This window comes from Macrobrachium nipponense, chromosome 29 (genome assembly GCF_015104395.2).
Source record: "Macrobrachium nipponense isolate FS-2020 chromosome 29, ASM1510439v2, whole genome shotgun sequence".
Classification (NCBI taxonomy): Eukaryota; Metazoa; Arthropoda; class Malacostraca; order Decapoda; family Palaemonidae; genus Macrobrachium; species Macrobrachium nipponense.
The window spans coordinates 15358324-15374574 of NC_061092.1; the positions used below are offsets into that span (position 1 = coordinate 15358324).

Here is a 16251-nt window from a genome sequence, read left to right on the forward strand (position 1 = left end):
CATCGGCGAAGAGAGTAGGGGAACTTCATGGTCTTTCCTATGATGTACGACATTCCAGGGGATGGGGATCTGTGACGCTCGATTTCGTCCCAGAACTTCGTTGCGAAGACTCAGAAAACCGTCGATCCCTGACGACAGGTTCGAGTCCTTCACGATTCCCCTCCCTAATGGACTTCACCGATAATGATGCGGATGAGATGCTGCTTTGTCCTGTGAGGGCGCTACGGCGCTATCTGAAGAAAACTCGACACCTCAGGCCTGAGTGTCGACGCCTCTTCGTTAGCACCGGGGTAACCAAGAAAGAAGTATCCAAGAACACTCTTTCATTCTGGCTGCGTGAGGTCATCAGGAGGGCGTATGAGGCTGATGGTAGTGACGACATCCGTACGTCCCGTCCGAGAGCTCACGAAGTCAGAAGTATTGGCCCCTCGTTGGCGTTTCGTAAGAACTTCTCCGTGGCTCAGGTCCTGAAGGCAGGGGTCTGGTCTAACCAGACTACCTTTACGTCCTTCTACCTTCGGGATATTTGCCCACAGGTCCTTGGATACCTTTTTTTTCCTTGGGACCCGTGGTGGCTGCTCAACAAGTTTGTGTAGCTAACCCAGACCCTCGCAGGCTGAAACAGCATCGAGTCCTGGTGTGACTGTGTGGATGGATGTGTGAATGAGTGAGTGACTGGCTCCCTCTTCCCGTCTTTTCCTCCTCCTCTACCTGTGGGCAGAGGGCCACGGTCGTCACTACGCTGGATGAGGACGAGATGCAGGTGAGCTATATGACAGAGCCCCATCCTATCCCTTTCACTAGGGATAGGAGCAGAATATCCACCACTTTCCTCCTACAAGGGGGGGGAAGTGGATGCCTACAAGACTCAAACCCATGACTTTATATTTGCTCCTGTACAGGAACAAGTTCTTACATTGCTGGTACGAAGAGATACGCTTGCCTCTCTCTTAGTACTCGGTCCAGAGTCTGACCATTGATCCTGCGGTGCACACCCCGATCAATCGGACAGAGGCTTGGATCCCTCCCTCGCTCTTACGACCAGGGAGGCTTCCAAGGTTTGGGCGAACACCAGTCTGTTCACAAAAGACTCAGATTCCTCCCACCAAGAAGTGAGTCTTCCTATTGTAAAAGGACCGAAGGTTGTATGCCGTGTCGGAACAAATGACAATTTGTCCAAATTGCATTTTTCCTAACTATACAACACCTGAGGTCCTTTTTACACATAGCCCCACCTCATGCCACCCTCACTCTGCAGTATTTTGCTTGGGCCAAAAGCAAAAGTGATTTGTTTACCTCCCAGTCGCGGCCGCGCACGCGCGCCTGTCGGACAAGCAGTTTAACTACCGAACCCCCTTGTTCGAAAGCTTACGACCTATCCAGCTGCCGCTAGTAACCTTCCTATTGTAAAAGGACCTCAGGTTTGTATAGTTAGGAAAAATGCAATTTAGGACAATTGTCATATTTTATGATAAAAAATAATGTTTTACGTATACTTACCTGGTAGTTACATCATTAGAGCCCACCCACCTCCCCTCACATGGACAGGTAGGCATAAAAATTCTGAGGTTTAGTTGTGGTAGTTCTACATTCCCCGGTAGAGGGAGGGGGTATGGGAATCACCTGACGCCAGTCAATTAGTGCTGCCGCGAAATTCGAAATTCTGCCGTGACGTCAGAGGACTACAGCTATATGTAACTACCAGGTAAGTATATACGTAAAACATTATTTTATCATAAAAGTATCATATTTATAACATTGAGAGCTATTGAAAGTGAGTTTTAATAACAGTGACTGTTATTTGCATTTACATGCAAAATTAAATAAGGCTGATAAAGCTTTTTAAGTTTATACTATAATGAATTACAAGCACTTCCTTTTGGTAGTCCTTAGAAGTTGCAAGTTTATGTTTTACTTGCATACAGAGTAATGATTTTATTTTATACATTCAACTTACCTGTCAGATATATACATAGCTATTACTCCGTCATCCGAACAGAAATTCGAATTTCGCGGCACACGCGGCAGGTAGGTCAGGTGATCTACCCCCCCGCCGCTGGGTGGCGGGAATAGGAACCATACCCGTTTTCTAATTCATATTTTTTCTGTCGCTTGGAATGTAAACAACGTTTGCAGTTCCTCCTGATGGATTTTCGTGTTTCATCGCCATCGATCGTCTGGGCTAACTTTTTACAGGGAAGTAATGGATCTTTGTTTCGGCATACGCTTTTGTTAACTTTTAGAATTTTTGATAAAATTAACTTCGAAAAATTTAGAAGATTAGTGACGTGTACTAATACCGAAGTTTTCGGTAGACAACTCGTCCACTTTCACGAAAGTGAATTACGTATACTTTCATGAAAGGGAATTACTTATATTTATTCATTAATACAAATAAGTGTTAGAGTTTGATTGAGGAAATGATATCTTTCTTCCTATTGGGGAAGTCAGAAAAGTAACTATCCTTTAGAAGCTTTATTAGCTCTTGTGTTAACGAGCAATTATAGTAGTAACAGTACTAGTAGTTGTTGCATCCTCATCACCTTCTTACTCCGCAGAATCTACAATAATCATATTTGCAAATTGTAGACTTTGGATATAGTTCGAATGCGAACTCTTAGAACGTAAGAAGTGAATATAGTGTTCATTACAATGGAGGGTGCGTCTGATCGGCTCTGTCTCGCTCTCAGGTCTAGACCTCATTCCAAGCTCACAAGCCCAGAGGAGAAGGAATGTCGAAAACCGTAAGGAGGTTTCAGAGAATCCCCACCGGTCAGGCGTCCCCTCGGCAGGTTCTGTAGAGCGTCCCAGACTGCCAGGGATAGCCATTGGAAAGGCATCCTAAAACAGTGTTTCTCCCTTTTTATGCGTACGGTTCCTCGATGGATAGAAGAACTTCAAATGAATGAAATTGGCGAAGATCCTCGTATAATGCCTTCTGGTAGAATATTCAAAATTAGAATGACATTAATCGATCCACCTTTCGGAATCAGGCGACGATTTAGCGCCTTCTAATATTAGAGATCATTCGATAACATTTGTGATAAAGTCATTGTTCGACATTTTTTTTTTCGCAACTAGACGAGAGCGCTATCCAATGGGGGTATGAAATTGTTATTTCAACATAAGATTCCCCATCGGTGCATTTTTAGATATAAATCTATTATGATGAGAACGATTTAGATTGTTTGTCATCGAATAATGAATTATATGGATCTCGTTGAGTGATAAAGCATATATGTATGACTTTTAAGCTTCTAGCTCCTACCACGCTTAGGACAAATCGCCTTAGGACTACGGTAAGGCAAGGCATAGACGCATACCGAAATTTATGCTATAATGGTCAATGAAATCCTTACAAAATTTCCCTAAATTAATACGGTTTTACCTTAATGTAACAGTATTATAGAGGATTTTATTACGCTAGAGTATGAGTTATATGATGCTATCGTGTCTTCGAGAAGTGATCGGAGAAGCATATCTTTATTGGTGGATTGAGAGTAGGATAGAACATTTTTCTTCGTGTTAGAAGAGGATTCCCATGAATTACCAGTACCCTTCTAGGACTTTCCTAGGAAGGAATAGGTTTAAAAGAATAATTTGTTTAGACGACACCTATTTAGTTTCTAGACTTGTCGAAGTCTCGTTAGCTTAATTATGCTTATATAAGAACTTCCTGAAGTTCGATAATAATTTATAAGATTCCTTTATTTAATGGAGTAACTGGCAACTCTGGAAAGGGAAGGCCAGATGCTTTCGCTTTGAATGAAGACAACGCAGTCGCAGTACCTTCTTGTTCTCAGTCGTGAGAGGTCGTTTACAGCTCTCTCCTCCTGCGCAATGGGATAACTAACCGTATCTCTTCCCCTACAATCGTGGTCTTAGCCTCGGATTGAGAAGGACTGAAGCTATCATAAATAAAAAAAATATTGTCTGCCTTTTGTTAGGAATCTTTCAATAAGAAGGATATAACAACCTTTCAATGCTGTTTACCGTAGGTAACATGATTAAAGGATTTCTAATGCAGCAGAACATGATATTATTTAATGCACTCATACTTACGAAAGCATGACTTATTAGAATACATACTTAGTGAGAAGGAGAGATGTAATAGAGATTCACTTCAAGACTACGGTATGGTTAAGTCTTTCGAGAAAGGACACACCGTATTTAGAATCGGATATGCGCAGAAGTTGTATGAGTCGGATGGGAAACATTCTTTTAGTGGGAAATGGTTTCCCTGAATGGATGATACTACGTATATAAAAGTTTTTCATAATAAGAACGGAATTAACATATGAAAGGATGTCGGGGTACCATAAAGACACAGATGTTCTGGCACATAACATAAAGATAATTAGTAGGAGGCGCCAGCCTGGCGCAGATGCGCCACACTGGCGCAAGTTGCGGCACCCTGTTGCGCCAGCTTGGTGCAATAAGCCTAGAGCACCATCCAAAATATTTCTCGTTTGAGCGAGTTATTAAACAAAAGCAATGCAAGAATTTGCGAGTCCGTGAGAACCTCGATCGACGATAATAAACTGTTTAAAGTATGTCTAACATTTATTGCAAAGAGTTGTGAGAACCTGCGAGAAGTCTTCTTCAATAGATCTCTTAGCAAGAAGAAGACGAACAGTCTTCCTGTAGACTGCTTCCTTTTCCTCAAACCAGCCATAAGGAATCATAAGCGCCAGCCAGACGCCTGGCTCTAACTAGAAAATAATTAGTTAATAGATATACCTTAGAGCAAATTATGCTTTCCTACATAGAGCTGGGAAGTTACTCAGTCCCTCACACTGAGTGGTCCTTCCCGTTCAGGAAAAAAAAGGGGGGGGATACGGAAGAATTAACCGAGGAAAGAATAATTCCCCTTCCGATATACTCCGTATTAGAGGAAAATTGAGAAGAAATATACAACTATGGAAGTACTGTAGAATTATAGGATTCTTACAGCACCTCTTCTTATTTTGATATCGGGATTTCCTGACCAAGGTTGCAAGTAATAGGCCATAAAGGCTCCAGCCAGGCTTTAACCAGGCGATAGGCTTTAACCAGGCGCGAGCGCCAGCTAGGCGCGAGGCGCCAGCCAGGCGCGAGGCGTCAGCCAGGCGCGAGCGCCAGGCTTTAACCAGGCGCGAGCGCCAGCCAGGCGCGAGGCGTCAGCCAGGCGCGAGCGCCAGCCAGGCGCGAAGCGCCAGCCAGGCGCAAGACATCAGGATCTCCAATTTCTCAGTATTTGGAGATAGACTTTCCAAGAGTTCCTCTTTGAGAACTGACACAAGATCAGTTTTTTTCCTGACAGTGACACAAGTTGTCGCACAGGCGGCCGTGGCCCTTGTCAGGATTAACTGAAATTGCGGAAGTCTCTAACAAGAACAGACTTCTCAGTTCAGGTAACATAGTGGTCGCGTGAGCGACTTCTTTCCTGGCAAGAGGAGTTGTTTTGGGAGAAACTCTTTTTGCCAGATCAACCCTCTACTGACAATTATTCTAGATATCGCACAGGCGTAACGTAGTACGTGTCAGGATAAGTGGTTCTTCTGCTTTATAGACCTTTACATGGTGAAGAGAACTGATATCTTTAGAGGTCTCTCGCTTTCCTCAACCTTATGAGACAAGTGATAGAAAATATATCGGACTCATAAGTTAATCTGGGTGCAGGTTTTAGAAAGACCTTGGCAACCCCCTTTTTTATTGCACGTTTCGGCTAGTCCCTTGAACCATGCAGCTCCTCTTTCTCCTCTTTCATTGTTATTAACAGGATGGTATATTATCCTACTCCCATGAAAAAACTATAACAAGGGAGACCTTGTAATGTTTTTGGTACTGGAAAAAGACTCGTAGGAGCTCTCAGTATTGGGTGAGAGGCTCTTTCAAGTATCTGAACCGTACATTACGGCCTGATGTCCTAGGATAGGAATCTTGAATGATTCTCCTCGATCCTGGATCAGTTAGTAGGAGAATAGGATAATAATAATTTGTTTTGCAGAATAACGATGATAGAATTTTTTCCATTCTCTCGTTGCCCAGGCACGAGGACAGGAAGAAAGAATATAAGAGAGAGGTAGCAATATACGCCATCTTTATGTTATAGAAAGGGGAATAAAAATTTAGTCTTTTTCCCCTAAAAGATAAACTCTTTACAGAATGTAAGACAAAGGGCGTCAAAGAAAGAGAGGATATATGTTATGCCTCATTTTAGACTTAGTGAGGTTGGATTCTCAGAGGTCACGTTCTTCTCACAGCAGGTTTTGGAAGTCTTTTCCTAAACAGTCTGAATATTCTTTCAACATCTATTTTAAATGGACCTTAACAAAAAAACCTCTCCACTCTGAGTCTGTCTGCGTGCAGACTGACCAGAAGTGGACATGAATGAGAGGATGTTTCAAGGTAAATGACCAGTAGTCATGGATAAGATATATAATTACTGCAGATCGTGCTTGATTTGGGAATGAGGAAAACTGTCCTCTTCCGATACCTCTGTGAACACATAGCGGTTTTTTTCTTCCCTTTCAGAGGGAAGAATTACCTTTTGTATATATCTGCTATCAAAGAACGCAGTAAAAGGCTATACTCTCTCTATAAAGAGAATTGGAGATAGCAGAGCATTAAGATCTTCGGGATCTTACACACACCTCTATACGACAGACTTGGAGATCTTATAGTTACAATGGGATCCTATTTTGGGCCTCAGATTCCGTGTTCTGACAAGATGGAACTGCTCCTCATCAATGTTTCTCTTTGGTACTAATCGAGCCAAAAGGACGAGTGAGATTTTGGGCTTGGAATCTGGAATCAAGTTCTAGAAAAGACTCGGCAATGGGTTCCTGCCAGCATGGTATGTTTGGCAAAAGAACTATAACCTTTTACCTTTTCATTCCTGGATCAACGCTTTCAGAATAACAGGTAAAGGAATTCGTTGTCCCAGGCAATGTATTTACGTTGTTATCTACAAAAGAAGATAAGATTTAAACATTTGCTGACAGAGTCTTTGGAATACGATGAGGGCTCAAACTACTTCCCAGAAGGTTCGAAGAGATATAACAAAGAGCTAGAAATCCAAGGAATCCTCTCCCAATTTCAGCTCAGAGTCTCCTTAAACTTCCATGCTCTTTCCTTGTCCATTCGGGCAAGGATAGGGAAGATTTTGCAACGAGAGAACTCGTCAACATGTAGGAAGAGTGCTCGTTAGCAACTGAAGTATCAAGTATGATCCTCCTCGGAGGAAGACTGGTCTCTCGGACTATTAGATTTCCTATCGTCTACTGGATGTAGCCGACTAAAATTACCTCCCTTGTTGCAGAGGCCATAAGCTCAAAGTGAAAGAATTTCTTTCTTCCCACCCTTTCCTCGCCTGATAAACGATTGTGAATGTTCAGACTTTCGGTCAAGTAGCGCCAATCAGGCACCAATTCCAAACAGGTGTAAAGACGCCAGAGCAAGACAGTCCAATTAAACACTGTCCATTGTCTGATGAGGAGAAGGAGTAGGCCTCCAATTTGGCGCAGATGCGCTAGAGGCGAATAACATAAGTGTATTATTTCTGGGGTTATTTGAAATGAGTTTGGGGATAGCTCTTTTCAAATTAAGCACAAACCCTCGTGTTAGGATCAGGTGATCGGGATCGGTGTTGTGCTCCTTAAATTATGCCAATAGGCATTGGTGTATTGTCATTGTAAGTGGATAAGGACCCCATTGACAAATGACCACTAGATTCTGTCAAGTAAGTGGATAAGACCCCATTGACAGATCTACAAGAACTCTTAGCCATAGGTCACATCCTCGCTGAGGCTCTTGAGACGAAGCAGACTACTAGCAATAGCTAGGAAGTCGACCCTTCGTCTAAACACATAGGAACCAAGGTTTTTTTTATTTATTTTATTACCTACAACGTATGTTGTTTACCTGTCTATTTCAGTAATAGCTGTCTTTTACCCTCCACCAATGGTGTGAATCAGCTATGTATATATCTGACAGGTAAGTTGAATGTATAAAAATGATATTGTTATGATACAATAAAGTTTTATACATACTTACCTGGCAGATATATACAATTAAATGGCCCACCCAGCCTCCCCTCAGGAGACAGCTGGAAGAAAAATATGAATTAGAAAACGGGTATGGTTCCTATTCCCGCCACCCAGCGGCGGGGGGGTAGATCACCTGACCTACCTGCCGCGTGTGCCGCGAAATTCGAATTTCTGTCGGACGACGGAGTAATAGCTATGTATATATCTGCCAGGTAAGTATGTATAAAACTTTATTGTATCATAACAATATCATTTTTCTGTATTTGTTACAGCAAAATCCTTTGCAGAAGCAGCTATACTAACACAGAAATTGGCATTTGAACGCTGGGGAATTATGGCTGATTGGAATAATGTTTATTGTACATTTGATCCTGAATATGTTTATAAACAACTCCATTTATTTGCCGACCTATATGAAAAGGGATATATTTACCAGGTAAGGTTTTGGTTCAAACTTTGCTTAGCACATGATAGATGCTATGTTGAAGAGTATTATATTCAAATGCAGTTAGGAGGAAAAGGATATAGGAATGAGAATAGGAGAGGACAACAATAAAGAAGAAATCCACCTATCAGTTATGTTGGGAATACTTTCATCAAAATTACAAAAGGCTCAACTTCTTTACAAAACTTTTTAAATTTATATGTAAAGGATCACTCAAAAAATAATTCCTTTCTACTTGAGATTTTGTCTCCCAGGAGTATGACATTTGTTTTTATTGCTCAAGTTTAAATCATGATCAGTAGTTCTATGTCTTCCACAAACCTACTTTTATAACCACACACACTTACAAGCATGGTACACATTCCTAATATGCACTGTCATTCCCCATTTCCCTTGGAATGACTTTACTTGTAAGAATGATTGATTCTATGAAGCTGGAATAATAAGCTAAGTTGAGTACTCATTTGAGAAACTGAATTTTCTGTTTATAAATAGAATATGTAAATTGTTTTACACCTGTCAAAATATTTAAATTAGTATTTTTGTAAATAATATTTTATCTTGTATAGTTAACTTGAACAGAAAGCATATAAAATTTTAGCAGCATATCTTTAAAAAGTAACTGTTATTCTAATGTCGTGTGACTGTTCCTGAATTATTTCTTGAAATGTGCGCATTGTCTTTTTTATTTATTTATTTTTTTCAACTTAATATATTAACCCAGATGTAAGTGGTAAGTTACCAGTTGATCTCTTGCCTAAATTTCCAGTCCTACAAGCCTGTTTATTTCTCACCATCTTCAAGAACTTCTTTGGCTGAAGCTGAACTTGAATATGTACCTGATCACTGCAGCCCGTCACTATATGTGGCCCTTCTTGCAAGTAATCTTCCTAGTGCTATACAGGTACTATTTAATTTTGTTATGTATTTACATCTTAAGTGGTACAAGAGTTATTGACAGTGCAGTATGAGTCCCTTTGCTATTGATCACTGTAGTATATATTGAAATTTCAGAAATTTTGTCAAGAAAGCTATACTGTAGAAAGGGATCCCCAGAATTACAAGTCGTCCATTCTTATAATTAGCGTTTAATTCATTCCCTATACTATATACTGTATGCACTTGTTATTTTACCTAATGCTCATTGACCAGAAAGCAAAATGCTCATTTGAAAAGAATTTTTTGGCTTGTCTCATAGGTAGTTATCCTCTTATTGGTAGTGAAGTCTGTATTTTTTCAGTGTCCAGTCTGTAATTATACTTCTGCTCACATTGTATAGTTAGTTGTTAGACACTGCTTAGTACAGTATATTAATTTTTACTCACTTATAGCATCATTAGGGGAATTTTGAAGACGGATCTAATTATAGTAACAGAATTAGGATTGATGTAAAGTGCTGTTAGGACTTCAGTAGAATAAGTGCTGGTGTTCTTAATTATGCTGCAGTTAGGATGCTGCTGCCATAAAACTTCAAAGACTTGTGGTATTAAAGGTTTTGTTCATCTTTACATAATATGCATGCAATATGGAACAAGTCTTGTAGTAATCAGTTAGTACACAATATGTAAATGTGATATGAACAGTTAATGAAGGCACAACATATTTGTAAAATGTAGGGAATGTAATACTTGTAACATTTATACCTACCAAGAAAACAAGTTATTACAATAAAAGGTCAGTATCTTTAGGAAATCGAAGTCTATTGGCTTAGAATAGGTTTCCTTTTGCAAATTATTCTTTTCCATGTCTACCTGCATGATTGGCATCAACTGCAACCCCACAAAGCCTGAGAGGAATTGAGCTCTTAAATTATGGGGCCACATTTGAATTGGGTTAACAAGCTGTAAAACCAACTTTTGGATCTAGACCAGACATTTGTAGTCAAATATTAAATATTAGAAATCCTCAGGTGGCTTCTTGCTGGCCTTAGCTTGCTGTCAAAATGTCTTAGATGGTTTTCCGGCCATATTAGAATGTATTGTGTACCAACTTTCTATGAGGAGTTTTGACCTCTGTAAGGATAACTTTCTTATAATATATAGTTTTGTTAATATTTTTACAGGAAATTCTGAGTGAGAATGGAAATCCTAATGTTTATCTGGCAATATGGACAACAACCCCCTGGACACTTCCAGCAAATGAAGCCATATGCTTTTCCATGGATGAGCAATATTCCTTAATTAGGTTGACTGTTAATCAACAGACTATGTATCTCATATGGGCAAAAGATCTATTGAAGGAACTGCAACAATTTGCTTCAGATTTAACTGAGATTTGTTGCATTAAAGGTATGTACAGCTGTGATATAGTGGTTCACAACTTTTAAATTAACTTTGTGTAAGGTATACTACTAGTAAGCATCCCTTTCTAGGTAGCAGTTGTATTGTCTTGTGGAAGACTAGTCAAAAGCTGAGGTCTCCCCTAGAAAGACAGTATAGATGTGTTAGACATTCACAAGAGGATTCCTAAACAGGCTGGGAATAAGCTACTATGGTCCCATACCAGTTGTTCAGTATTATGATGCTGCTCAAGAATAAAGTTCCAACTGAAGGGTGAAAGGACAGCTATTGACAGCTACTAATACATAAATATTGTTGAGCATCTTGCAGAATGCCACATTGAGATAGTTGTTGGTTGGAAAGAGGGACAGTAACAACCTTATGGTCATGTCAAGCAGTATTGTTTAAGCGATTCATTCCTACAGTAAATAATTCATTCAGGCGCACACTTTTCCTTTTGATTTCCTTTTGAATGAAAATAAGTAAAAACATTACAGTTAGAGACAAAGAAAGGAAAGAGTAAGTAGAATCACTAATTGACATTATTTGTCCAAAGTCAGCAATGGAATATGGGAGAAAGAAAATAATATGATTTTGAAGTAAAGTGAGCTAATATTTGTTTAAGGTATGATGGAAGACAGAGACCTATCATTTTATAGGTAAATTCAGTACTGCTGGCATATGTATTCATCTATGCTTGAATGGATGCTGTGGTAAACCCTTTGATTTTTTGCTTCCCAAAGATATATCCACAAAATATTATGGTCTGTATATGGTATCTCTAATTAATTGAATACTAAATCCTTGCAGATTAAACTGATGAACCTCTATTTGTCTTCTACATAGTCAGCTTGGAGAATGTAATGGATGGACAGTAGCCATAATATGGATGAAGTTGTGCTTTATGTAATGTAATATTTATAAGTATTACTTGAATTAATTAATTGTTAGAATGACTAGTATTAGACTATTATGTAATGTGGAGTTTCCTAAACAATATTTATTACCAATTCTATTTTCAGGTTCGTTGCTTGCTGGTGTTACGTATCGTCATCCTCTCTCTGAAAGGCAGTGTCGATGCCTTCCTGGTGAGCATGTCACAGTAACTAAGGGCACTGGGTTAGTTCATACTGCTCCTGCCCATGGTCATGAAGATTTTCTTGTGGCATTGCAACATAAGATATCAGTGGTAAGTTTTTCCTCAATGTTCACATTACAGCGTTACTTATGTCATAAGATATTGCAATTTACAGGAGCATATATGAGGCATTGCTGTATCACTACTACATATGAAATAGGACTTTCATTGCAGTGTAGTTTTATGTGCAGTTATAATTTTTAGTATGTTTTGTCTATTTTGTTTAAAATTCCATTTTATGAAAGTTTGGCTTTGTCTTTAAATGATATTGCAGTGCAGAACATGTTTTATACATTACTGCTTTTTCATTATCATAATTTACCAGTAAGTATCTGTAAGTTAAGTTTATTTAAGTTTTACCAGACCACTTAGCTGATTAACAGCTCTCCTAGGGCTGGCCTGAAGGATTAGATATTTTTAGGTCGCCTAGTAACGAGACCTACAGCTTATTGTGGGATCCGAACCACATTATATTGAGAATTGAATTTCTATCACCGGAAATAAATTCCTCTTATTCTGCGTAGTAATTGATCCTTTTATATTATATATAAATATCAACAAATTACTGTTTTATACATTCAACTTACCTGTCAGATATATACATAGCTATTACTCCGTCGTCCCCGACAGAAATTCGAATTTCGTGGCACACGCGGCAGGTAGGTCAGGTGATCTACCCCCCCCGCCGCTGGGTGGCGGGAATAGGAACCATACCCGTTTTCTAATTCATATTTTTTCTTTCGCTTGGAATGTAAACAACGTTTGCAGTTCCTCCTGATGGATTTTCGTGTTTCATCGCCATCGATCGTCTGGGCTAACTTTTGCAGGGAAGTAATGGATCTTTGGTTCGGCATATGCTTTTGTTAACTTTTAGTAATTTTTTTTTATAAAATTAACTTCGAAAATTTCGAAGATTAGTGACGTGTAACTACCGAAGTTTTCGGTAGACACTCATGCACTTTCACGAAAGTGAATTACTTATACTTTCATGAAAGGGAATTACAGTGGTCCCCCCGTATTCGCGGGGGATGCGTACCAGACCCCCCCGTGAATAGTTAGAATCCGCGAATGTTTGGAACCCCTATAAAAATGCTAAAAACAGCCTATTTTGTTAGTTAAAACTTAACCGAAAAAACCACTAAAAATTTTTCATACTGGTTTTTTTAATAGTTTTATACACAAAAAAGTGTATTTTATGATGAAATTGATAACAATAACCAGGAATTTGTGGATATTTCTCATAGAAAAATACCGCGAAAGCGCGAATTTTCCGCGAATTTTCCGCGAATAATGCAGGGAAACGTTCCCGAGAGAAATCCGCGAATGTGTGAGTCCGCGAATCCGGGGGGGTCCACTGTACTTATATTTATTCATTAATAAAATAAGTGTTAGAGTTTGATTGAGGAAATATATATCTTTCTTCCTAGTTGGGGAAGTCAGAAAAGTAACTATCCTTTAGAAGCTTTATTAGCTCTTGTGTTAACGAGCAATTATAGTAGTAACAGTACTAGTAGTTGTTGCATCCTCATCACCTTCTTACTCCGCAGTATCTACAATATCATATTTGCAAATTGTAGACTTTGGATATAGTAGTTCAAATGCGAACTCTTAGAACGTAAGAAGTGAATATTGTGTTCCCCCATTACAATGGAGTGTGCGTCTGATCGGCTCTGTCTCCCTCTCAGGTCTAGACCTCTTCCAAGCTCACAAGCCCAGAGGAGAAGGAATGTCGAAAACTGTAAGGAGGTTTCAGAGAATCTCCACCGGTCAGGCGTCCCCTCGGCAGGTCCTGTAGAGCGTCCCAGACTGCCAGGGATAGCCATTGGAAAGGCATCCCAAAACAGTGTTTCTCTCTTTTTATGCCTACTGTTCCACGATGGATAGGAGAACTTCGAATGAATGAAATTGACGAAGATCCTCGTATAATGCCTTCTGGTAGAATTATTCAAAATGAGAATGACATTAATCGATCCACCATTCGAAATCAGGCGACGATTTAGCGCCTTCTAATATTAGAGATCATTCGATAACATTTGTGATAAAGTCATAGTTCGAACATTTTTTTTCGCAACTAGACGAGAACGCTTTCCCAATGGGGTATGAAATTGTTATTTCAACATAAAATTCCCCATCGGTGCATTTTTAGATATAGATCTATTCTGATGAGAACGATTTAGATTATTTGTCAATCGAATGAATTATATGGATCTCGTTGAGTGATAAAGCATATATGTATGACTTTTAAGCTTCTAGCTCCTACCATGCTTAGGACAAATCGCCTTAGGGCTACGGTATGGCAAGGCATATACACATACCGAAATTTATGCTATAATGGTCAAGTGAAATCCTTACAAAATTTCCTAAATTAATACGGTTTACCTTAATGTAACAGTATTATAGAGGATTCTATTACGCTAGAGTATGAGTTATATGATGCTATCGTGTCTTCGAGAAGTGATCGGAGAAGCATATCTTTATTGGTGAATTGAGAGTAGGATAGAAACATTTTTCTTCGTGTTAGAAGAGGTTTCCATGAATTACCAGTACCCTTCTAGGACTTTCCTAGGAAGAAATTGTTTAAAAGGATTGTTTAGACGACACCTATTTAGTTTCTAGACTTGTCGAAGTCCCGTTCGCTTAATTATGCGCTTAATTATGCTTATATAAAAACTTCCTGAAGTTCGATAATAATTTTATTAGATTCCTTTATTTATGGAGTAACTGGCAACTCTGGAAAGGGAAGGCCAGACGGCTTTTGAAGACTGCTTTCGCTTTGAGAGTGAGACCAACGCAGTACCATGTTGTTTTCAGTCGTGAGCGGTCGTTTACAGCTCTCTCTCCTGCGGAATGGGATAACTAACCGTATCTCTTCCCTACAATCGTGGTCTTAGCCTCGGGTTGAGGGAATACTGAAGCTATCATAAATAAAATATTGTCTGCCTTTTGTTAGGAAGCTTTCAATAAGAAAGATGTTACAACCTTTCAATGCTGTTTACCGTAGGTAACATGATTAAAGGATTCTAATGCAGCAGAATATTATATTATTTAATGCACTCATACTTACGAAAGCATGGCTTTTTAGAGTACATACTTAGTGAGAAGAGAGATGTAATAGAGATTCACTTCAAGACTACGGTATGGTCAAGTCTTTCGAGAAAGTACACAACCATATTTAGAATCGGATATTGCGCAGAAGTTGTATGAGTCGGATGGGAAACATTCTTTTAGTGGGAAATGGTTTCCCTGAATGGATTATACTACGTTTATAAAAGTTTTTCATTATAAGAACAGAATTAACATATGAAAGGATGTCGGGTACCGTAAAGACACAGATGTTCTGGCACATAACATAAAGATAATTAGTAGGAGGCGCCAGCCCGGCGCAGAAGCGCCAGCCTGGCGCAACAGCCTGGCGCAAATTGCGCCAGAAGCGCCAGCCTGGTGCAATAAGCCAAGAGCACCATCCAAAATATTTCTCGTTCAGGAAAAAAAGGGGGGGGTGGGATACGGAAGAATTAACCGAGGAAAGAATAATTCCCCTTCCGATATACTTGAATTAGAGGAAAATTGAGAAGAAACATCCAACTATGGAAGTACTGGAGAATTATAGGATTCTTACAGCACCTCTTCTTATTTTGATATCGAGATTTCCTGACCACGGTTGCTAGTAATGGGCCATAAAAGCTCCAGCCAGGCTTTAACCAGGCGATAGGCGCCAGCCAGGCGCGAAGAGCCAACCAGGCACGGAGCACCAGCCAGGCGCGAGGCGCCAGCCAGAAGCGTGACGCCTCCCAGGAGCGAGGCGCCAGGCAAGCGTGAGGACGCTGCGAGGCGCGAGACGCCAGCCAGACGCGAGGCGCCAACCAGGCGCAAGACATCAGGATCTCCAATTTCTCAGTATTTGGAGATAGTCTTTCCAAGAGTTTCTTCTTTGAGAACTGACACAAGATCAGTTTTTTTTTCCTGACAGGGACACAAGTTGTCGCACAGGCGGCCGTGGCCCTTGTCAGGATTAACTGAAATTGCGGAAGTCTCTAACAAGAACAGACTTCTCATGTCAGGTAATATAGTGGTCGCGTGAGCGACTTCTTTCCTGGCAAGAGGAGTTGTTTTGGGAGAAACTTTCTTTGCCAGATCAACCCTCTACTGACAATTATTCTAGATATCGCACAGGCGAACGTAGTACGTGTCAGGATAAGTGGGTTCTTCTGCTTTATAGACCTTTACATGGTGAAGAGAACCGATATCTTTAGAGGTCTTTCGCTTTCCTCATCCTTATGAGACTAGAGATAGAAAATATATCGGACTCATAAGTTAATCTGGGTGCAGGTTTTAGAAAGACCTTGGCAACCCCTTTTT

General features: G+C 39.9%; 1 protein-coding gene across 1 annotated transcript in view; it reads left to right on the forward strand.

Moving 5' to 3' along the window:
- Positions 1–8302: 8302 nt before the first annotated feature.
- LOC135206147 (isoleucine--tRNA ligase, mitochondrial-like) overlaps positions 8303–16251 on the forward strand; it is a gene marked incomplete at its 5' end in the record, with an annotated part of 34286 nt that continues 26337 nt past the window's right edge. The window contains 4 exon segments of the mRNA XM_064237408.1: positions 8303–8466; positions 9245–9379; positions 10538–10763; positions 11777–11943. Of these exon segments, the coding sequence (XP_064093478.1) occupies positions 8303–8466; positions 9245–9379; positions 10538–10763; positions 11777–11943 (692 nt within the window).